Source organism: Oncorhynchus gorbuscha, linkage group LG26 (genome assembly GCF_021184085.1).
Source record: "Oncorhynchus gorbuscha isolate QuinsamMale2020 ecotype Even-year linkage group LG26, OgorEven_v1.0, whole genome shotgun sequence".
NCBI classification, from domain to species: domain Eukaryota; kingdom Metazoa; phylum Chordata; class Actinopteri; order Salmoniformes; family Salmonidae; genus Oncorhynchus; species Oncorhynchus gorbuscha.
Window position 1 is genome coordinate 28,655,005 of NC_060198.1, and position 24,939 is coordinate 28,679,943.

The 24,939-nt window shown below is 44.5% G+C and overlaps 1 protein-coding gene across 2 annotated transcripts; it reads left to right on the top strand.

Annotated features, from left to right (window-relative positions):
- The first annotated feature begins 441 nt into the window (after positions 1–441).
- Positions 442–19,425, top strand: LOC124015525 (histone-lysine N-methyltransferase EZH1-like). 2 transcript variants are annotated; one of them, XM_046330792.1, is made up of 20 exons: positions 442–703; positions 1,757–1,946; positions 2,036–2,161; positions 3,415–3,537; positions 6,122–6,239; positions 6,501–6,719; positions 7,426–7,528; positions 8,256–8,419; positions 10,457–10,548; positions 10,700–10,862; positions 13,298–13,479; positions 14,668–14,759; positions 14,977–15,005; positions 15,130–15,255; positions 16,613–16,791; positions 16,980–17,075; positions 17,242–17,323; positions 17,437–17,517; positions 17,615–17,746; positions 17,862–19,425. In XM_046330792.1, exons 2-19 carry the CDS (start codon positions 1,761–1,763, stop codon positions 17,701–17,703), a joined length of 2,250 nt encoding a protein of 749 aa, XP_046186748.1. In that variant the 5' UTR covers positions 442–703; positions 1,757–1,760; the 3' UTR covers positions 17,704–17,746; positions 17,862–19,425. The 2 variants fall into 2 exon arrangements, with proteins under 2 accessions (XP_046186748.1, XP_046186747.1); XM_046330791.1 differs by having other exon boundaries at positions 17,615–17,699.
- The last annotated feature ends 5,514 nt before the right edge of the window (positions 19,426–24,939 follow it).

Here is a 24,939-nt window from a genome sequence, read left to right on the forward strand (position 1 = left end):
GTTGTTGGTGATGAACGAATGATGTTACTAAATAACCTTCCCAAATACCATCACCTGACCCTCATATTAAAATGCATTACATCCGTATAGGTATAGCATTTGTTCTATTTTACTTTTTTTTTAAAAATTATATCTCATTATATGAACAAATAATAACACATATTAAACCTAATTATTATGACTACCTATCAACTGTAGCATTTTGATAAATTAGTATTATCCACTAGTTATTAGTAGCCTATAGTAGCTTAGTCGCCTATGTAATAGTTGACTAATAGTAATATTATTCTGATAGTAGTAATAACGTTAGTAGTAGCCTTATAGCAGACGTGTAGCCCTTGTGAGTTGAATCATTCAAAAGCTACATGCGGGCTATCCAAATGTCCATATACTTTCAAGTCGCACGCTTTTACCCCAGTCCAGCTACCAAGCACAGTGTGGTCACAATACAGACGTCACTCTCTAACTGAGCCAGTTAAGTGCGCAGCTTTTAACTGTACAACTTCAATTTCAGCATGCTTGCGGACGACATAGGAATCTTCGGATCCCATCGGCGTGTGAACCCAAATACACGGACCCTATTATTTACGTCGCGTCCGTAGCGAAGAAATCCGTATTTTATGGTGGATTTCATACGGGGAGTTCAACGCTGTAGTGGCGAGCTCAAGTCGCTCCAAATAAGAGGACACGAGGATCCTTAAAGGTAATTCTAACTGCGACACTGTATCAAAACTGGACATGTGTGCGCGCATCCCAGAGAAGCGCATTAGAACATTCACATTATAATGTTATTGGTTGGGCGTGAAAGCTGTCCATTGCGTAAAACGAACATAATTGAAATGGATAGGCGATGCATCAACGTATGTGACTTCTGTTATCGACTGTTGGTGTAGGATTCTAAGGATGGCTAATGCCTGGTACGGTTAAAACGAATCATTTGCCCTGAAAACGAAAAGCCTTTACGCAGCGCGACATTTATTTTGCTTCTCACCAATCCCACAACGTTTTGTGGGATAGGGTTATAGAATTCTGCAGAAGAGGTTATGAAATCCTGGAAAAGTGTACTACGCACTTCGCTGCTCTGTTTTCATATTGGCTTTCAGAAGAGAAACGCCCACTTTTACTAATGTTGTATGTGCAGGGGAAAACGTGTTTTACAGACTGCCATTTGGTTTCGGTATATGACACGTTTGACGTGTTTGAGGTCTCACTTTATTATAGGCCCGTTATTTTATGATTCCGTTGTTCTAGTCCCACATGATACGATTACGATGGCACATTATAGCGCTGACCAGGATGCACTGGAAGGTGTTTTTTAAAGCCTTTTTAACGCAGTCCTTGGTGCTTTTGCTAACAGAAGGGGGCGGTGGTTCGCTCACGCACGCATACGCATGCAGAAGTTTGAGTCATGCGTTTCGTTTGGCTGTGTGAGTGAGTGTGTGTGTGTGTGTGGGGGGGGGGGTGGATCACTTCTCTTACGGGAAGCTCTTGGAAAATCACTTTTCCAATTGCCATTGATGTTATCACATCCCAGATCCAAGTAAAACGTGTTTTTGGAGTTAGGCACAACCAATTCACACACCACACTCACACCAACAGTGATATCCTCCTTTAATGCTACTTCTAACGACACAAAAATTGACCCTTAAGAATTGGTGTAATAGAAAAGTGTTCTTTAACAGGATTGACCAGGGCACTTGCATGTGTTTTGTCTTTGTGTCAGTGCCAGTAACTCTATCATTCTATCATTGTGCAGGACCATGGAGGAGGCCCCAGAGGTCCCTGTCTCAGACCCAGTCCCGGACCCGGCCCTAATCCTGACCCCAACACCCTGTCCTGCCTCCAACATACCCTCCCGAAGCCTGTTGGAGTGGAGGAAGAGGGTGAAGTCTGAGTACATGCGCCTCCGTCAGCTGAAACGCTTTAAAAACGCAGAGGAGGTCAAGGTAAGGATAATGAGTGAGAGAGAGAGAGAGAGAGAGAGATTGTGTGTATAGCTATTACAAACTATTCTTACATTTCCTGTCTTTTCCAGGCCTTGTTTATGTCCAACCGGCAGAAGATAGAGGAACGTACCAACCTTCTGAACGAGGAGTGGTCCAAGCTGAGGATCCAGTCAGTACCCCTGTCTACCCCAGGTGGAGCGCTACCCGGCAAAAAGGTGCGAGAGGGAAAGAGACAAAAGGATAGCGAGGCATACAGTAGGAGGCGACGCATCACATTTTCTGGCCTATCCAGACAAAGCAACGATTTCCTGTGCCAGTGAACCTCATGGCTGCGCTTGCAATAGCTCTCCCATTGATGTTCTCAGATGGATTTATAGCTCTCAACAGGAAAAAAAATCCAAAAATGATTTCCCATAATTGAAACAAGAACACTTTCTCTTAGTCACAGATGGACAAAATCACTTAGTGCTTAAAATATGAGTTTGTAACAAGTCTACACCAAATACTTAAATGTATGTAATTTTGTCTTTGAAACATTTAATTGAAATACTAAAGAATTCCTTTCATTCCTATGGAGGACAGCTCCTACTGCAGAGTGCCAATATGGCCGACCGGTGGCTTCGAAGCCTCTCAATGGCCAATACATAGCATCAGCAATCCAGGGTTTGTAGACATGGTTGGTCTGCACACTGAACGGTGTCTCTGGATTGCCCAGAGAACGTTTGTGTGATCACATTTATTTTACAGTTATAGGAAAGGTGAACTCTTACAGTAAGTCGTTTATAATTGGATTGTTACTATATTTAGAAAGTATTTCAGTAATTTCAAGCCCTATTGTACCAATTTTGTTGAATAGGACAAAATAATATCAGATATTTCATAATATTTGTACTATGTACTTGAGTTTGTTCCTCAAAGGGGAGTCTACCTCAGAAATGTATAAGAAAGGTTAGTTCTAGACCTTTTAAAATTTGTTGCAGAACTACCAGTTATTGTTTATGGCCATCTCATGAAGAATATTTACTTTTGTGTATGTGTATTTAAGGGGAAATCTACATTTTGGCCTTTAACTAGCCCTTTCAAGCCCATTCTGGCTCCTGCCTCTTCATTAACCAGGCCAGGGTCTGCTCTCCCATCAGCCTGACAGAGGACTGTGATGTTTCATCCCTTTTTAGGGAGATCCTGAGCTGCCAAAAAGGGTTCATGAGGTCAATAACTAAACTCTCTCAGAACCTATGATGAAAACAGCCTGGAGGCAGACAGAGCAGCATCTTGTGTTCCTGAAATTCTCACTGTGCTCTTCTCTAGTGTCTTGGTATTTGTTTCCTAGTTCATTTCAGAGTAGTGTCAGTGGATATAGCATTGTCTTTATCCATTTGGGTAATAGTAGCCTTCCTGTTCGTTATAATCCAGTGCTGGTCTGTCCTACTTTGTCATACTCACCCATCTGTCTCTGGTCCAATCACAGTTGTGCATGGTGGAGTTTGGCTTCCCAGCGTTTAAAGCTCAGGCGGTTGCCGTGCGGCCCCTGACGACCGTGGCAGGAATCCCCTTCATGTACTCCTGGTCCCCTCTGCAGCAGAACTTCATGGTACGGGGCTTTCTCGACAACACACACACATTCAGTATACACTACCGGTCAAAAGTTTTAGAACCCCGACTCATTCAAGGGTTTTTCTTTATTTTTACTATTTTCTACATTGTAGAATAACAGTGAAGGCATCAAAAGTATGAAATAACACATATGGAGTCATATAGTAACCAAAAAAGTGTTAAACAAATCAAAATATATTTTAGATTTGAGAATCTTTAAATACCCACCCTTTGCCTTGATGACAGCTTTGCACACTCTTGGCATTCTCTCAAACACCTACATGAGGTCGCCTGGAATGCATTTCAATGAACAGGTGTGGCTTCCTAAAAGTACTTTTTTTACATTTCTTTCCTTAATGCATTTGAGCCAATCAGTTGTGTTGTGACAAGGTAGGGGGGGTATACAGAAGAGAGCCCTATTTGGTGAAAGACCAAGTCCATATTATGGCAAGAACAGCTCAAATAAGCAAAGTGAAATGACAGTCCATCATTAATTGAAGACATGAAGGTCAGTCAATACGGAACATTTTCAAGAATTTTGAAAGATCCTTCAAGTGCAGTCGCAAAAACCATCAAGCGCTATGATGAAACTGGCTCTCACGAGGACCGCCACAGGAAAGAAAGACCCAGAGTAACCTCTGCTGCAGAGGATAAGTTCATTACAGTTACCAACCTCAGAAATATCTGCCCAAATAAATGCATCACAGAGTTTGAGTAACAGACACATCTCAACATCAACTATTCAGAGGAGACTGTGTGAATCAGGCCTTCATGGTCAAATTGCTGCAAAGAAACCACTACTAAGGGACACCAATAAGAAGAAGAGACTTGCTTGGGCCAAGAAACACAAGCAATGGACTTTAGACCGGAGGAAATTTGTCCTTTGGTCTTGAGTCCAAATTGGAGATTTTTGGTTCCAACCGCCGTGTCTTTGTGAGACGCGGTGTGGGTGAACGGATGATTTTCGCATGTGTATTTCCCACCGTAAAGCATGGAGGATGAGGTGTAATGGTGTGGGGGTGCTTTGCTGGTGACACTGTCTGTGATTTATTTTGAATTCAAAGCACATTTAACCAGCATGGCAACCACAGCATTCCGCAGCGCTACGCCATCCCATCTGGTTTGGGCTTAGTCCCACTATCATTTTTTTTCAACAGGACAATGACCCAACACACCTCCAGGCTGTGTAAGGGCTATTTGACCAAGAAGGAGAGTGATGGAATGCTGCATCAAATGACCTGGCCTCCACAATCTCAACCAAATTGAGATGGTTTGGGATGAGTCGACCCGCAGAGTAAAGGAAAAGCAGCCAACAAGTGCTCAGCATATGTGGGAACTCCTTCACGGCTGTTGGAAAAGCATTCCAGGTGAAGCTGTTTGAGAGAATGTCAAGAGTGTGCAAAGCTGTCATCAAGGCAAAGGGTGGTTATTTGAAGAATCTCAATGTCACGTCCTGACCTTAGTTCCTTTTGTATGTTTCTATTTTTAGGTTGGTCAGGGCGTGAGTTGGGGTGGGCATTCAATGTTTTTGTTCTATGTTTGGTATTTCTATGTGTTTGGCCTGGTATGGTTCCCAATCAGAGGCAGCTGTCAATCGTTGTCTCTGATTGAGAACCATACTTAGGTAGCCTGTTTTCCCACTCTTGTTTGTGGGTGGTTGTTTTCTGTTTAGTGTATGTCACCTTGCAGAACTGTTTTCGTTTCTTCCATTCACTTCGTTATTTTGTTTTGTGTGTTCAGTTAATAAATTAACATGGACACTTACCACGCTGCGCATTGGTCGACGAAGAGATCCGTTACACTCGAATACGAAATATATATTTCTTTACCACTTTTTTGGATACTATATGACTCCATATGTGTTATTTCATAGTTTTGATACCTTCACTGTTATTCTACAATGTAGAAAATAGTCCAAATAAAGAAAGACCTGTGAATGTGTAGGTGTTTTAATACTTCGGACCGGTAGTGAACATACACACCAGGGAAAACACACGGCCTTATTCCACTTGTGTAATAACAATAAACGCTCATTTCTATGCAATAACAAAGTCATTTCTCAATTACTGTGCAACAACATGATAGGTCGCTTCTAACGTTACTACGTTGTTATTACACAGGTATAAAAACCCTAATATGAACATTTGCACACAGATTTATTCATGTACCACATTAACACACAAACAGCCAGATGTGACTATGTGTTTGTTGATTTTGAGTCCCATAGGGCGTGGCACAATTGGCCCAGCTTCGTCCGCGTTTGGCCAGTGTAACCGATGTGAAATGGCTCGCTAGTTAGCGGTGGTGCACGCTAGTAGCGTTTCAATCGACGACGTCACTCGCTCTGAGACCTGAAGTAGTTGTTCCCCTTGCTCTGCAAGGGCAGCGGCTTTTGTGGAGTGATGGGTAACGATGCTTCGTGGGTGTCAGTTGTTGATGAGTGCAGAGGGTCCCTGGTTCGAACCCGGGTCGGGCGAGGGGACGGATGAAAGCTATACTGTTACACCGGGGTAAATAAGAATATGTTCTTAACTGACTTGCCTAGTTAAATAAAAAAAAATACAATATTTTGTTTTTCCTAGGTGGAGGATGAGACGTTCCTCCATAACATCCCCTACATGGGAGACGAGGTGTTGGAGCAGGACGAGGCCTTCCTGGAGGAGCTTATCGACAACTATGACGGCGTCCATGGAGACAGAGGTGACCTGCCTACCTGCCTAGACCAGGGATATCATCCTTTCTGTCCTGTTTCGATTACGCACACTGTCAGTCTGATCTATCACAGAGTTATATTATTGGACACGTGGGGGTTAGGCGGGCTCCAGGAGGTCATCGGTACAGTACGTGCGTTGCTGTGTGCTGCTGGGGAAATCTTAATTGTTTAGGGGATATGTGCTGACGTATATTGCATGATGTCATCAGTAGGTGCTGACATGTTTGACTGTGTGGTTTGTCTCCCAGAGGGAGGGTTCATCAACGACGAGATCTTTAAAGAGTTGGTGGAGGCCTTGAGCCAGTACTCAGACCAGGAGGAGGAAGAGGAGGAGGCGGCGGAGGAGGAGAAAGGGGGGAAAGAGGAGGAGGAGAAGGGGGTGAGGAAGAGCGCTGGGGAAGGGACTGAAGAGGCCACGGTGGGGCCCGCAGCCTTCTTCAGGAGGAAGAGGAGGAGTGTCATAGAGGGTAAGTGTCCTCCAGAGTCTTTTGACTGAAAGATGTAACCACAACTAACATACAGTTCATGTCTCCTAGATGTGATTGGATGCTTATGTAACAAAAGGCAATATGTGCTGTTTTCTTCATGAGAGTCACTGGTTTTACTATGCTGGACTATCTGAAGGGAAATGTGCATGCTTATTTGTATTTGCTATAGACTTGTCCTCCTACTCTTATCAGTGGCATGAGAGAACAGAGGGTACAGGTCAGGTTGATCACTGTGACTGTACTGTACCCCATGTTGTACAGGAGCCAGCAGGTCACTCTGTCCCAACACGGTGGCACTGCCTAGCATTGTTTACCTAGAGACTTTCCCAGTCCCAGGGACAGACTGGGTGGATGGGGAACATGTTTGGTCATAACACCAATCAATACGACCAGGTTCTGGCTACAAGGCTCTTTGACCTCTGGCACATAGAGAGCACCAGGGATTATGGGAACTCTCAGTGTCAGAACTTATCAGTATGACTGACACACTCATTGGTACTCTCTCAATACACAGAGCACATGGACAAACAGTCCTCAATAGGATCGGGACTCGTTCCAATATGATTGCTTACATGGCAAAAAGTGCAGATACAATTACATCTCAATGGGAAATTGGAACTAGAAAAGGGGTGGTTGAGAAAGCTAATTATCTGCTCTTTGATTTTCTTCTCACTACCTTCCTTAGTGAGGGATTTGCCTGCCAATAAGAAGATCCCGCATGATAAGATATTCACGGCCATCGCCTCGATGTTCCCCTACAAGGGTACGACGGAGGAGCTGAAGGAAAAGTAAGAAAAGTGCCCAACAACTGTGCTGTGCTTAGCCGAGCGTTGCTTCGTGTTCACCATGGAGATGGGAGCTCTCAGGGAGATGCTAATAATGCTCTCTGCCCTCTATTCTCACGCTCAATAGAAAAGTTGTTGCATCCCCATCTGAAAGGCCCTTTTCTTATAAAATACCGCAAACTAAACACTCTCATCCAAATCCACCTGCAAATGAGCATAGGCCAGGGGTCGGCAACAGGGCCAAGTTTTTAGTAAAACAAAGAATAATAATGTTTTGTTTTCCGTTAAACAGAAAATAACTGTAGAATTCAGCAAAATATTTGTTTCATTTAGGAAATCTGTTCATAAGTATTCCCACAAATAAAAATAAAAAATTGACTTGATCGTGTCTCAAGGTAATCAAGGTATGAAATTATTGTTATTTCCAAATTCAGTTTATTTTGGGGCTTAGTTGTTGTCTATTTGCAATGTACCAATTATTATAATTATCTTCCAGCCCCCCAACCATCCGCTCCGACAAAAATCGTCCCGCAGCCTGATCTAGTTGCCTACCCCTGGCGTAGACCTACTTGAGTCAGAATACAGCTACTTACTGTAGTTTCCCACTTCTACTGTATATCATGCAGTATACCATGCTCATCCAAAATACAATCCTAATACAAAGTTATGTTATGCATGGTAAGGCTTTGTTTTGTTTTATCCCCCTCTTCCCCAAATGACACTTCCCTAGGTACAAGGACCTCCTGGAGCCCCCCAGCCCGGTAAAGCTGCCCCCCCTCTGCACCCCTAACATAGACGGGCCGTTCGCCAAGTCTGTCCAGCGGGAGCAGTCTCTGCACTCCTTCCATACGCTGTTCTGCAGGCGCTGCTTCAAATATGACTGCTTCCTCCACCGTAATGTGTCCTATCGGTTTACTCTTTTCTCTCACTTTCTGTCTCTCTGTCTCTCTCTCTCTCTGTCTCTCTCTCTCTCTCTCTCTCTCTCTCTCTCTCTCTCTCTCTCTCTCTCTCTCTCTAACTCTCTCTGTGTTTTTAACCTATTGACATCTGTCAACAGGTGGCTTTTCCTCTAGATCGATGTTTTTATTTTTTCTCTCTGTCTCACTCGGACTCTCGTGGAATCAACACAGCTCTAGTGTTATAATAAATGCATTATTACTAGCCAGGACAAACATATTTTCACGATTTCACTAATATCATCAAAATCAATGAATCGTAGCACGTTTTTGGGCTCATTCAGTAGTTTTTACCTGATAAGGTAGAAATCGTTTTTAAAGTACCATTTGTATTCCCTAAAAAAACATTGAAAATGACACTTGCTGCTATCTGTTGTCATGGCTTTTTGATTTATGATTTAAATGTCCAAATTCATAATCAATATGCTGAAATACTTGTGATATTTTGATGACCAATACATAAAAGTTACACCCTACACACACGGGTCACACATGTTCAGAACACTTGTATTTTGCTAAATGGTTAGTGTGTTGGGCCAGTAACCGAAAGGTTGCTGGATCGAATCCCCGAGCTGACAAGGTAAAAATCTGCCGTTCTGCCCCTGAGCAAGGCAGTTAACCCACTGTTCCCCGGGTCACTGAAGACGTGGATGTCGATTAAGGCAGCCCCCCGCACCTCTGTGATTCAGTGGGGTTGGGTTAAATGGGGAAGACACATTTCAGTTGAAAACATTCAGTTGGACAACTGACTAGGTATCCCCCTAAATTAGCACCTTTCAAACTGCACACGTACTAATATTTCCCGAGCGGTCACTCAATAATGGAATTGATGAGCTTGTTCTAATGTAATCAATAGCGCACGCATATGAATCACTCACATCGATATCGTATTGGAATCAATTGAACTGGGACAATAACCGTGGCGATATGTACCATTAGCACTCCTCTACCAGACAAACCTCAACGAACTTGGGTAAACTACATATATATGTCGAATGATGACCACCTGTCGTAGCCATTTATCAACTTATTTCTCAGTGAGAAAATGATTTTGGAAGACGGCCAATACGGAAAAGGAAACACTTTTTGGACTGGATCATTTCAACAAATCACCACATCATCGGTTTCTAATAGCAATAGGGGTTTGCTTTCATTTGAACGATAGCTTAACCGTCAAATCCATTCATTCATGTGCTGCCAGAGCGCCCAATTTGTTTTCTATACACCGTGGTCTGAAAAAGACATCTGAAAATGACAGCTGCGTCCCACTAAGGACTGGCATGTATGACAAATACAGTGGCAGTGTCCAAAATATCTGATTGTCAGCTGTTGTCAAACACACGTTGGTCTCAAAATGATTCTCTTCCTCAAAAGTGTGCAGCGAATTCTACTAGATGAAAACCCAAAATTAGTATGACATCCTGGCATTTAAAATACGATAAAACATTCTATTTTTGCATACCCAAAGTGCCTACTATTTAGAACGCAAGTATATTTGGACACGGACACTGGTACTAAGCCAAAGATAAGCAATCGATTTTGTGAGATCATGCTGACTATAAACTGTAATACTAACATCACCCATCTGAGGTAAAAAAGGATGTGTTTTTCCTGCAATTCTTGTGTGGTGAAAACATTAGTATGTGTAATGTAGAAACACGTTCTGTCCACCATTGGGAAATTAGCATAATGTAACCTAATTAAATATGTCAAAGTAATTCAATATTTGAATATGTGAGAACAATAAATGTAGCAGACTCACACATTTTTACAACAATGACATATATTTCTTCCTACTTTAACCATGGAGAGAATTTATATGCTCCCAATCACAATTTAACCAGGCGCTCTGCACTAGAATGTCCATAAGGTCTGTGCAGCAGGCGAAATGTTTTACGTTAGTATTACTAGTATTACTGTTCGACTAACATACTATCAGTTACTATCAGTATACTAATAGTATGTGTCTTTCCAGCTTTTCACGCTACGCCCAATGTTTACAAGAGGAAGAGCAAGGAGATTCGCATGGAGACAGAGCCCTGTGGTCTGGACTGCTTTCTGCTCCAGGTGTGCTCTGATCCTCTACATGTCCTCTGTCTTTAACTGCCCGACAACAGACCGACAAGCCAATGATGACGCTCCGATCCATTCATCCCTTCTTTAACACTCTTCTATCTCTTCACTTCTGTCCCTCTCTTCCTCTCTCCCTCCTCTAAAGAAAGGGGCCAAAGAGTTTGCGGATCAGGAGATGCTGCGCTCCCAGAGGACTCGGCGGCGGCGGCGACAGCCACGCCCTCCCAGCTCCAGCTGCCCTGGCCCGTCAGGCACCACTGAGGAGGCCAAGGAGGTGGATAGTGACCACGAGACCACCAGCTCCTCAGGTAGCTAGGGGAAACACTAGCATTATAAGGGACAAGGCAGACCAACACGAACGTGAGCGGAGCGCAGTAGAGCACCTGCTGGGTGACGACAAAATGGTGGCGATTCAACATGTAGAATCGTTTGGGAAATGAACAGAAAATGATGACCGGTGTTCTGTGGTCAGAGGCGATAGGACGGCCACCCACAGCGCACGGCCGATGTTCATGTCAGTCTGTCTGGTCCGTAAGTACTTTAAGAGACAATTGTGTGAAAGACGAGCTTCTAAGGTACTATTCATAGGTTGCACCTCCGTCACTCGGTCGTGTCGTTCCATTGTTATGAACGTTCTCAAGGCGCTCTCTACCGGGCGGCGCCATAGTGGTGCCCTAAAGTGGTTATAAGCCCAGTCATTCTGGACGGAGGCTAACGACTGTTCAGTCTACTATTGTGCCTGGAAATACAACAAATTTACTTTAGACAGATTGCAATATTGTCATTAGCTAGCAAAGTTTTTTTAAACATAGCTATCAATGCTAACGGTAGCTGGCTCAAATCTGCTGCCCTCCCCTCAATCTTAGCTAAATAGCTAACGTTATACTGCATCTGAAGTCAATCTGGCAACATCAAAGTGATGACAAAAGTTTTTTTTTAGCCTTCTTTTTAAATTGCATTGTATTTCTAAGCCACTGTAATTCCCCAGCTAGCAATGAGGAATCAGCCCAGAATCCTCTTCCGGGTGTCAGACTCGGCCCGGAATCAAAAGGAATGACTGCCCAGAATCTGCCCAAGAACATCGGGCCATTTCCGTCTACCAGAATTCAGCCGACTTTGCCGGCGTCTTACCAGAATCCACCCAGAAGCGGCCAGGTGCAAATGTAAATAAATGTATACAAAATTACCTGATTTAGTCATTTTAAATATTACTATTTTACATTATATACATAAAAGTTCTACCCATCCACACAAAAACATTTTGTGTCACCTGGTGACCGTGCCAGCATGCATGCGCCAGGCCCGCCACAGAGCGATGGGACAAGGACATCCCGGGCCGGCCAAACCCTCCCCTAACTTGGACGACGCTGGGCCAATTGTGCGTCACCTCATGGGTCTCCCGGTGCGCCCGGCACGGGTCTCGAACCAGCATCTGTTGCAACGCAGTTTGCACTGCGATGCAGTGTCTTAGACCGCTGCGCCACTCGGGAAGCTCCATCCACAGAGTTTGTAATGCTTATCAATTGCCTTGCACAAAGTATCAAAATACTAGACAGGACTCTTAAAGGATTTAATTGAAATGTTAATGATATAAAGCAACCCGTGTAATCATCTGCCAGAGAGTAGCCCCAATCGGCCCCAGCCCCAAGTCATACCTTTGGGCCAGATAACTCACACCGGAATCGGCCCAGATCCACTGTGCTAGCTGGGGCACTTTTGATGACATTTTCCTCAGCGCTCATTGACAATACATTGAGTAGGATGCTCAGTTGGGCATCAGTCCAAAACAGACGTTCAAAACAATATTGTGACGGAAATGCAACCCATGAATAGGAGACTACCAGCTTCCTATCTTCTCAGGTAGGAGAACACTAATGCCTCATCTGCTACGGTACTACTGTATATCTGTCATGCCTCAGTGTATTAATGACAGAATGGGTCGACTAAGTTCCCCATAATGCTCATCTGCCAGAATGGTTCATGTGTGCTGAATGCAGTAGCTCAGTTGGTAGAGCATGGCGCTTGTAACGCCAGGGTAGTGGGTTCGATCCCCGGGACCACCCATACGTAGAATGTATGCACACATGACTGTAAGTCGCTTTGGATAAAAGCGTCTGCTAAATGGCATATATTATTATTATTATTATTATTATTATTATTATTATTATTATCAGAAAAGAGAACCTAGGCTGAAGATGATTATTATTTTATTTTTTAACTATTCACTCTCACTTGCTCTCCAAACACAAGAATCCAACCATGGGTTTCAGCCCCAAAACCAATAGATTCTTCACTCAGCCTCTCCCCCTGGTTTCCTCTTTCTGTTGACAGACTCATGTGGAGAACGGTGGGAGGGGAGAAAGAGCACTCTCCTCAGGCTCTCGTTTTCTCTGTCTTAATCATTCACTCAGTCTCTCTACTGTCGCTCTTTTGCATTCAGTTTGGAAGGAACTAATATCTGTACTGTGATGTCACTGCAGCTCTTCATTTTGAAGATAGACTACTGACTTAAGCTGGTGGCCCAGAGGCCTTCCCCTAGCTCAAATCATGTGTAAGAACAGATTGGTGAGCGGACTAATAAGCATTCCCCAGTCATAGCATGTGGTCACAATAACACAGCCTTGAACCTGTTGCCAAGCAACATGTCACTCTCTGCCTTCGGCAGTGGGTGTATGTGCGTGAGTCTCAAATGCCTCCCCCCCTCTCTGTGCGTGCGCATGTGTGTGTTTTTGCGTACGGTCAGAGAGCAACTCTCGCTGTCAGACCCCCACCAAGCTGTGTCCGGGGGAGGAGCACGGGGAACAGGTGGAACCTCCTGTCCAGTGGAGTGGGGCTGAGGAATCTCTGTTCAGAGTGCTGCACGGAACCTACTACAACAACTTCTGCTCCATCGCTCGCCTCATCAGCACCAAGACCTGCAAACAGGTGAATCACCAAGAACCTACACTCACCAGATGTTCATATACTCTATTGATACACCAATTAAAGCATGTCTCCTGGACAACACGCTAATGACCAAAACACATTACAGACTAGTACAGACGGACAAGATAACGAAGTGGTGCTGTGACTGTGTTGTATGTAGTGTGTCGGCATTGATACAAGTGTCGCAACACATAATACTGTGTGGAAAATTGGGATGATTGGAATGGAATGTAAACAACACGCAGAGTCATAAATTAGGACTTTTACGACATGACATCTTTGTTATTCTCCGAGACTCCGTCACGGTCTCCGGGCTCAGACGGCTTGTAGCAAGCGGATCCCTTCCTAGCCAAGGTATTGTGGGGATGCTATGTGTCTCTAATATGGGGGAGTTATAGGAGAAGGGAACATAGGGAACATATTAGGCCTTCTGATCAGATTTACAAAGCTATTGAGAGACACGTTCCAATCCTCCAAAACAAACTAAACAGAGAGACAAAGACCGAGAAACAAAGAGGGCGAAGCGCGACGACAGAGATCCGCCACAGATGTTGCAAAGTAGCTTAGCCCCCTGCAGCAGCATGCCGGCCCCTAGCACAACGCTAGTGTGTCTCTATAGCATGGCCCTGTTATCCCTCAGAGAGCCTGTGGTTTGGCTGGATGGAAACACCACTGCTACGAGCTTCCCAGTCCCTCCCTCTGCGTAATGTGTGTCTGTCTGTTTTAGGGAGGAAGCCAAATCTGTTTTTTTTTGTCAGGCAGAAGGGGTTTGTGGGTGTATGTGGGGAGTGGGATGGCGGGGAGGTGTGTGTGTGTGTGTGTGTGTGTGTGTGTGTGTGTGTGTGTGTGTGTGTGTGTGTGTGTGTGTGTGTGTGTGTGTGTGTGTGTGTGTGTGTGTGTGTGTGTGTGTGTGTGTGTGTGTGTGTGTGTGTGTGTGTACGCACATTACGCTGAGATGGTGGTGGGTTCTGATAGGGGAGGAGAGGGCCGGGTGTTTTATGGAGTAATCACATGCAGCGATGCACTTCCCAGCTTAATTTGAGAGACACTCAACTACACAGTGGGACCAATTCCAGGTCCACACAAGATTCTGCATAGTTGTGTATAGTTGCGTCATATCTGTGTGTATGCGTTGACAAATATGCCTGCATGTGTGTGTTTAATGTGTGTGTTCCCGCTCTTCTTCAGGTGTATGAGTTTGCTGTGAAAGAGGTCCTGATCCATCGTGTTCCGTTGGTGGAGGCTGGCAACTCCCCTCAGAAGAAGAAGAGGAAGCACAGGCAAGATGGCCGCTGACTTTTACACTCACTCACTCCCAGTCCCAGTCCCAGTTGCAACATGACCTCATAGGAATGTAGTGAGAATGGACCCTGATACACAGATCAGTGAGAGAAATAGATGAAACCTTGCAGAAAATGAAAGTAACTGCTCTTTTTCAAATAGCTTTGTACAGAAATAGACATGATTATTGAAAGTGTTTTTCATTTCTTTCTGTAGGTTATGGGCAAAAATACAGCTCAAGAAAGGTGAGTTCTTCACTCGACTGAAGTATTGAAATAGTCAAATTGACGTTGTCAAATGTATTTCTTACACACTAATTCAGAATTATGTATCTGCTCATTGTATAATTAAAGCCTTTGTCCTCTCTAGATAACTTGTCCAATCAGGTGTACAACTACCAGCCATGTGACCACCCAGACCACCCATGTGACAGCTCCTGTCCCTGTGTGATGACCCAGAATTTCTGTGAGAAGTTCTGCCAGTGTGAGCACGAGTGTGAGTGTCACCTTACCCAAACACACATCCACTGTTACCACCATGTCCTAACACACACACACACACACACACACACACACACACACACACACACACACACACACACACACACACACACACACACACACACACACACACACACACACACACACACACACACACACACACACACACACACACACACCACTTCCCAACTCGGACAGACCCTTAGCAGAAGTCCAAGACATATCGGTATAGAAAAAGACATATTTCAACACATACGGAACATTCCTTCCACTAAACTGGCTGTAGTAAATGTGTACTACAATTACCTGTACTGACAGCGAGAGGTTTCCCAGCTCAACGCTGTAATGGGAATGGGAATGTGTTCACAGGCTCTCTTTCACTCGGTGGATAAAAAGGCCCTTTTGACAGGCCATAATAGACAGTGGAACAGTGTGTAAGACGATCCTCCTCCTCGCTGTGTGTCCGCAGGATAAGCTGTCCTCTGGCAGGCAGGGTTTGGTTAGCTGCATGGGCATCTGTTCAGCATGGGGCGTGGTTCACAATGCTCTGACACATTCATCCCAGGAGAAATGAGCCTGAACCGCTGGGCCCACGCACTTCCACAAATGGCCACAGGGCGGAAGGGAGAGGGAGAGGGAGAGGGAGAGAGGCTCTGAATTCACAGCTTTGGCTCATTTTGTGTTCTAATAGAAATACAGTTCTCCCTCTCTGGTTCTGACAGGAAGCAGCGTATGGAGGGTTTAATGTGTGAGCTCCACAGCCCTGGAGAGAAATCAAAGAGACGTGACAGGCACAGTGGTTGAGCTACAACATCCATCCCTACAATTATACGAGACAGACCGCTACGACTGAACACTGCTCGGTGATGCACACACACAGCCACGCAAACTGTAGGGGAGAAGACTTAGGAAGGAGGAGAGACAAGACTAATGTTACTGCTTATGGCCTACTGTCCTCCAGCTAAACCTGTTGGAGAGGAGAGGGACATTTTAAGTTGCCTGCCGCTCGTTTTCCTTCTTTCTCTGCCCGGAAGGCTTTCCATTACTCTCAGCACAGCTGTATTTCAGCATAGCTGCCAGCAGGGGTCAGTGATTGATGAGTTACATTACAGAGCAGCGGCTTTTCTTTTTACCGTTGGAGGCAGCGTTCATTATTGAAAATGCGGTTGCCGTTCGCCACACAGCCACAGAGAATTCTGTTACAAATGAGTTCTCTAGTCCACTGAGGCATAAAACTCATGTTACCGCAGTATGTTTCTATGCTGTTTCTAAAAAGTGACTATAAACCTCTCCGCTGAACGTCCCCCTGTCTGACTCTGAACACTAACCTGGGGTGTTACGTTGTCCTCCAGGCCAGAACCGTTTCCCGGGCTGCCGCTGTAAGACCCAGTGCAACACCAAGCAATGTCCCTGCTACCTGGCGGTGAGGGAATGTGACCCAGATCTGTGTATGACCTGTGGAGCCGCGGACCACTGGGACAGCAAGGTAGTCTCCTGCAAGAACTGCAGCATCCAAAGGGGGCTCAAGAAGGTAGGCCAGCAGGTCATGTTCCAGTTCAAAGGAATAGAAAATAGAAGCTGGTTTCACAGGTTGCTTTTGATAGCTGAGTCAGAACCCATATTAACATGCTTGTGACTTGCTGAGGAATGAAAGGCACTCTTGTATTATTCCAGTGTTGTCTTGTATGTCAGCCAACTTTAACCTCTGACCTCTCCCAGCACCTACTGCTGGCCCCCTCAAACGTGGCAGGGTGGGGCACCTTCATCAAAGAGTCCGTTCAGAAGAATGAGTTCATCTCGGAGTACTGTGGAGAGGTGAGGCTACATAAAACTGTTGAACGTAGCTTTCTTTATCATGTCATGGGGTATAGTTGGGTGTGGGGTTTATATGGTAACAGTACGCGTTTGTATGAATGCCTTTGTGTTAATGCATAAAACATTTAGTCTGACCATCACGCTCTGAAACTGTCCGTGTCTGCAGCTAATCTCGCAGGATGAGGCGGACCGACGGGGGAGGATCTACGACAAATACATGTCCAGCTTCCTCTTCAACCTCAACAATGGTAATAATGACTCCTCAACACGCTGATGATGCACAGTTAACCCTTTAATGATCATCACCGTCGCTGTGTTCTGTGATCGCTGAGCTGACACTGTTCCTGTAATGTCTCAACAGACTTTGTCGTGGACGCCACAAGGAAAGGGAATAAAATCCGATTTGCGAATCACTCGGTGAACCCAAACTGCTACGCTAAGGGTAGGATGACAGAGAAAAATACAAAGCCTGTTTTTTTGGAATGATTTGGTTTGGTGACGTGTACAAATCAATGATATAATGGCTGTTATGGTTGCAGTGGTCATGGTGAATGGAGACCACCGCATCGGGATCTTTGCCAAACGGGCTATCCTACAGGGGGAGGAGCTCTTCTTCGACTATAGGTAGAGCCTTGTGGCCATGGGAACACTGGAGCCTTCGATACAATACGGTATCGCAGTCCTTCTTTGGTTGTCTCTGATATTTCTGGGATGACTTGCATTTGTTTTTTACACTGATGCTTCACACTGTCCTGACTCTCTCTCTCTCTCTCCTGCCCCTTACAGGTACAGCCAGGATGATGCCCTGAAGTATGTGGGCATAGAGAGAGAGGTCGACGTGGCCTAGCATTAACCTGCTGCATTTCAACCACCCGCACTGACCCCTTGCTGACTGACCCCCCCCCCCCCCCCCCCCCCTTCCGTCACCTGGTAACTCTTCTGCTCCTCCCCACAATGCCACAACAAACAGAAGCTCTATTGGCCTCTGTGAAACATTCACCGTAATGGAGGAGAATTAAAATAGCTGATCTATGTTACTGACAATTGGGGCATTGACAACAGTGCTGTGACTAAATGGTTTTCTTCTCCCTTGGTGACAATTTCAGTGAAATCACTTCCTCTCTGCAGGAAGCACTTCCCCACTGCTTTATCACTCACCTAGTGAAAACTGTGTACGTGAAGCTTCTGGAACGAAACAAGCAATTAGAATGGTAACAAAACCTACTATCTACAGTATATATTCAATGTATCGCTTATACTGTACCATCAGCCTCATGGCATTGTTGTTATTTTCAACATGAACACATGCTGTGTGTTATTCTCTCTGTATTTGTTATTCTCTCTGTTACTGTACTCACATCTATTAACTATTGTAACGCTAACTTTTTAGCCTACAGTGTATCTATTAACAGTGCAAGACAAGCGCACGTGTTGTCTTTTGGTTTAAAATGAACTGTAAGCACATTAGCAAGATAATTAGCTCTTATTTTCAAATGCAGGTCTATGGAGGAACTCAGTATCCTGTCATGGTACTCAGAAAAAGCCTCTTCCTGGTAGCTTTTGGAGGCAATGCTAAACTCACGATAATGCTTAAGCTCTGTATCTGACCGGTCTCTGTGGCTATAGCATCAACACCACCCCCTTCATACATAATGAAATAACTTACTGTGCATTTATACCAATGTTCTTCAAAACAATATGCCGTGCCGTACGAGAAACCGACTAACTGAATGTGAACTCTGAAGTGGTGGTTGATGGGAGATCTCATTCCTCCTTTAGTTTGACAACTCTAGTCACCCGTGCCATTGGTACTCAGTGATATGTATGTATACTTTATGAAGCATTTGCCATTCAGTTTACAATGAGCGTCAGCTCTTCTAACTCTAAAGAGACTATATCCGTGTGTAAGAACCATGCACATTATAGTCTTCCCTGAACTAGCTGTGAGTGCCAAATGAATCTAAACTGAAAGAGAAGGGTTGTCATTATGGTGTTTGTATTGTATATAATGGACAGGACTGTGTTACAGGTAACCATTTTACAGTTCTACTCGTCACGGGAAAATGAAATGGGAAAAAATCTTTCTTTTTTTTTACTATTTCAAGTGCCCCACCTGGATGTTGTGTACGTACAACCATCCATCTGATCATGTTGTCACACTATATAAAAGTGAATTGTGGAACTGACATCCAGGTCTGATATTCACCCAGGATTTTATCCTTCAACCCAAAAACATTGACACCCACGACAAGATGAGATCTTTCTGCACGGAGGTGACTGAAAACGATATGGAATTTATCGTTATGTACAACTTATGCCTATGAAAATAAAACTTTAACTTTATACATTATTGCTATATGCATCTTGTCGTTGAGTACCATTGTCAGTCAAAGTGGGGGAGCGCTATTTTGGTGGGGGGGGGGGGGCTAGGATGAGTAAGGGTTGAACATACCCTAGCCTCAACCACAGCCCTAGTTTCAGGTCCACATCCCGGTTCAACACTAACTCTCAACTACAACCCTAGCCCTAGCTTCTTGTCCACATCCCGGTTCAACACTAACCCTCAACTACAACCCTAGCCCTAGCTTCTTGCCCACATCCTGGTTCAACACTACAGTCGTGGCCAAAAGTTTGGAGAATGACACAAATATTAATTTTCACAAAGTCTGCTGCCTCAGCTTGTATGATGGGAATTTGCATATACTTCAAAATGTTATGAAGAGTGATCAGATGAGTTACAATTCATTGCAAAGTCCCTCTTTGCCATGCAAATGAACTGAATCCCCAAAAAGCATTTCCACTGCATTTCAGCCCTGCCACAAAAGGACCATCTGACATCATGTCAGTGATTCTCTCGTTAACACAGGTGTGAGTGTTGATGAGGACAAGGCTGGAGATCACTCTGTCATGCTAATTGAGATTGAATAACAGAATGGAAGCTTGAAAAGGAGGGTGGTGCTTGGAATCATTGTTCTTCCTCTGTCAACCATGGTTACCTGCAAGGAAACATGTGCAGTCATCATTGCTTTGCACAAAAAGGACTTCACAGGCAAGGATATTGCTGCCAGTAAGATTGCACCTAAATCAACCATTTATCGGATCATCAAGAACTTCAAGGAGAGCGGTTCAATTGTTGTGAAGAAGGCTTCAGAGCGCCCAAGAAAGTCCAGCTTGCGCCAGGACCATCTCCTGAAGTTGATTCAGCTGCGGGATCGGGGCACCACCAGTACAGAGCTTGCTCCGGAATGGCAGCAGGCAGGTGTGAGTGCATCTGCACGCACAGTGAGGGGCGAAGACTTTTGGAGGATGGCCTGGTGTCAAGAAGGGCAGCAAAGAAGCCACTTCTCTCCAGGAAAAACATCAGGGGCAGACTGATATTCTGCAAAGGTACAGGGATTGGACTGCTAAGGACTGGGGTAAAGTCATTTTCTCTGATGAATCCCCTTTCCGATTGTTGGGGGCATCCGGAAAAAAGCTTGTCCGGAGAAGACAAGGTGAGCTCTACCATCAGTCCTGTGTCATGCCAACAGTAAAGCATCCTGAGACCATTCATGTGTGGGGTTGCTTCTCAGCCAAGGGAGTGGGCTCACACAATTTTGCCTAAGAACACAGCCATGAGTAAAGAATGGTACCAACACATCCTCCGAGAGCAACTTCTCCCAACCATCCAGGAACAGTTAGGTGACGAACAATGTATTTTCCAGCATGATGGAGCCCCATGCCATAAGGAAAAAGTGATAACTAAGTGGCTCGGGGAACAAAACATCAATATTTTGGGTACATGGCCAGGAAACTCCCCCGACCTTAATCCCATTGAGAACTTGTGGTCAATCCTCAAGAAGCGGGTGGACAAACAAAAACCCACAAATTCTGACAAACTCCAAGCATTGATTATGCAACAATGGGCTGCCATCAGTCAGGATGTGGCCCAGTAGTTAATTGACAGCATGCCAGGGCGGATTGCAGAGGTCTTGAAAAAGAATGGTCAACACTGCAAATATTGACTCTTTGCATCAACTTCGTGTAATTGTCAATAAAAGCCTTTGACACTTATGAAATGCTTGTAATTATACTTCAGTATTCCATAGTAACATCTGACAAAAATTTCTAGACACTGAAGCAGGAAACCTTTTGGAAATTAATATTTGTGTCATTCTCAAAACTTTTGGCCACGACTGTACCCCTAGCCTCAGCCACAACCCTAACACTAACCCTAACTTCTTGTCCACATCCTGGCTCAACAATACCCCTAGCCTCAACCACAACCCTAACTTCTTGTCCACATCCTGGCTCAACACTACCCCTAGCCTCAACCACAACCCTAACACTAACCCTAACTTATTGTCCACATCCTGGCTCAACACGACCCCTAGCCTCAACCACAACCCTAACACTAACCCTAACTTCTTGTCCACATCCTGGCTCAACACGACCCCTAGCCTCAACCACAACCCTAACACTAACCCTAACTTCTTGTCCACATCCTGGCTCAACACGACCCCTAGCCTCAACCACAACCCTAACACTAACCCTAACTTCTTGTCCACATCCTGGCTCAACACTACCCCTAGCCTCAACCACAACCCTAACACTAACCATAACTTCTTGTCCACATCCTGGCTCAACACTACCCCTAGCCTCAACTACAACCCTAACACCAACCATGGAGTATTGTACTATATCCTACTTGACTCTTTGAATACCATGAGGTGTTGGAGCTTGGCTTCAGGTAACACCAACTTAATTTACCCACTGGTTTCATCTGAGGTGTTCCAATTTTCTCCATACCAACATGTATTTATTAGAACTGTTCACCAGACAGACACATTGTGCCTTTGTCAACAGGTAAAGGGAAAATACACCGTTTTCATTTCTTTCAGGATTCTTTATTGAAGTGTCAGTTTGGTTTTGCTTTGATTAACATAGTTATGGTCATTTACAGTGAAATTATTACAAAACAAAACCAACATAACAGAAAGGGAGAGAACAAAAACTCCACGGTTTCAGTGTGGTCACAAACACAAAGTCCTGCAGTCGGTTACCACCTTCAGCAGGGTTTTACGAAACCTGAAACATCCGGTTTTCAGGGATACAGTATCTTCAACCTAGCTTCTTTCCCCCCTGAAAACCAGATGTGGGGACCCCGCTCAGGCATTTATTATACACCTGCTACTTTAGGTCATACAGTCACTAACTGTCTGGTGCCCCCTCTTGCAAGATTCTATAGGGTAGCGACCCACAGAGGGGTCTGGCCCTCTTAGACTCCCCTGCCTGCTCCTCCCTCTAGCCTGGCCCTAGCCCTGTCTCCTCCGCTGTAGGGACCAACACTAGTCTGTCATATGATGCTATGATGCTATGCATATGACCCTGCTTGTAGGACGAACAGAATCCTCGTCTCCTTCACCCTTGTGCTCGCTCCCTCAACCCCTTATTACATTTGAGTCTCCTTTACACAGAGAACCTTAGCTGCTCACTCGGTCGGTCACCCTATACGGTCTGCCAAGTTGATCGGCAGCTAAGTTGATATTCCACTCTTAGAAAAAGAAAGGTGTTAGATAGAACCATAAAGGGTTATTTGGCTGTCCCCATAGGAGAACACTTTGAAGAACCCTTTTTGGTTGCAGGTGGAACCCTTTTGGGGTTCTACATGGAACCAAAAAAAATTCTCATACGGGGACAGCTGAAGAACCCTTTTTTCTAAGAGTGTAAGTTAGGGAACTTGCTATAGACTGTCAATCAGCACAGCTCTAAGAGCGGATGGTGTCATACAGTGTAGTAAAGTTTGGTCATACGCAAATCCTTAAAAATACTGATATTTTGACCGGATGAAGATCCGGTTCGGATCGAAACATTGTCAATAAAGCGGTGAATTTGGGAGCATAAACAATGTTCTGGTCTTCCTGTTCTTTTCAGTGTAGCCACTGATTATCAAAAAGGTGTAGAGCAACATCTGAGGAGGGAGGAGCCTGTCTGGACAGCACCCAATCACTATCTGCTCACCGTTCTGCTATTGGTGGACGACAACAAGTGAGTTGGATCATTCACATCATCAGTGCAGAGACTATCCTCATTATCAGTAGGGAGGGTTAGGTGACAAACAGAACTGTGAACACACAAACCAACATGTCTACTGTACATTCAAGCACACACACACTCCAGGGACCACGCATGGATGGACTAGCTAATGTGTGGCATCGCAGTGAGGCTAGGCAGGATGCACATGTACTGTAGTCCATTTCAAATAAACACATCGCAGTGAGGCTAGGCAGGATGCACATGTACTGTAGTCCATTTCAAATAAACGCATCGCAGTGAGGCTAGGCAGGATGCACATGTACTGTAGTCCATTTCAAATAAACACATCGCAGTGAGGCTAGGCAGGATGCACATGTACTGTAGTCCATTTCAAATAAACACATCGCAGTGAGGCTAGGCAGGATGCACATGTACTGTAGTCCATTTCAAATAAACACATCGCAGTGTAGACATTTACATAATATATCAATAAGTCGACTAAAAGGCTTCAAAGCACATTTGACCCAGGTTGTTGACTGGTTTAATATGAACTCTGTAACAGGTGATTGTTCATCTCTGTACAAAAAACAAATAATTCCTATTTCTCCAGAGGTGGAACATGTTACTACTCTAATTGCCCAATGCTAACATTTATACAATTGAAAATGGTACATTCTTACAAATATGGCTTGGGAAAAAGCCAGGCATTTCCAATTCTATCTTCTAATTGATTGTAATTGTAATGCTTTTTACCATCTAGTCTTAACGGGTTGTCCTCTTTAACAGGCTAAACCAAAGATGTTGAAATATGTTCTATGATGTTTCTACTGAAACATCGGGAGGGTACTGTATTGTCCACATCCTGAACATGTGAGAAAGCTATGCTGAATAGTTTCCTGTTTAATGAGTGTACATACCACAACAGAGAACACACAGAGAGGAGCAGAGCAGGTCTTGGTGCAGAGCCTGTCCATATTACAGGGTCAAGATTAGGATTTACATTCAAACCTCTCAGCCTCATTTTCAACTGTTTCATACAAACCATAGCAATGGAAAAAGTCGATAAACACCTTATTCATATATTCACGTAATACACATTATGTCTAGGATCCTAACTGCTGCAAGTTGCTGCGAACGGAACAGACACAAAAAAATATCTTTAGGTGATCTGAGCTGGAAGCGGCTGATTTTATTGCATTTCATTGCAAGGTGCGATCATCATGCTCTATATATTCATAGCTTATGATTTTCAAAATGCTCTTGTGATTTCTCTCTTTTTTTCCTATGATGTATTACTGCTTGAGCTTCAAAGGGCGCTGGGTGATGATGTCAGAGACCTAAGCTTTGGCTACCACGCCACACATTACATGGGTCCAATGACGTTTCACCTACTGGGAACATCTTCCCTGACCGTAACCTCACTCAACGTCTAACCTGAAATCGTGACTTTCCAAACAGGGAAATATCATTGGACCTAAAGGAAGAGAAGCACCATAAGAAGCACCCACCCACTGGGCACAAACGTCAATTCAACGTCTATTCCGCGTTGGTTCAATGTAATTTCATTGAAATAATGTGGAAACAACGTTGATTCAACCGGTGCCCAGCAAGTAAGAAGCAACAGCAGCGGGGGGAGGGCACAGCACAGTACTGTCCTACAGAGCAGTCAGATGCAAAAATAATCTAGTGTGGTGAGAAGAAGTACAAGACTGGCATTGACATTGTCCTCTATACAATATGCCAGTGTGTGTGTGTGTGTGTGTGTGTGTGTGTGTGTGTGTGTGTGTGTGTGTGTGTGTGTGTGTGTGTGTGTGTGTGTGTGTGTGTGTGTGTGTGTGTGTGTGTGTGT

Excerpts from the sequence above, each read along its gene's own strand:
- LOC124015525 (XM_046330791.1), top strand. The coding sequence starts at position 1,761 with ATGGAGGAGGCCCCAGAGGTCCCTGTCTCAGACCCAGTCCCGGACCCG. Across the intron at positions 14,760-14,976 it reads AAGAAGAAGAGGAAGCACAG|GTTATGGGCAAAAATACAGC; the intron begins GCAAGATGGCCG and ends TTCTTTCTGTAG. Across the intron at positions 15,256-16,612 it reads CTGCCAGTGTGAGCACGAGT|GCCAGAACCGTTTCCCGGGC; the intron begins GTGAGTGTCACC and ends GTTGTCCTCCAG.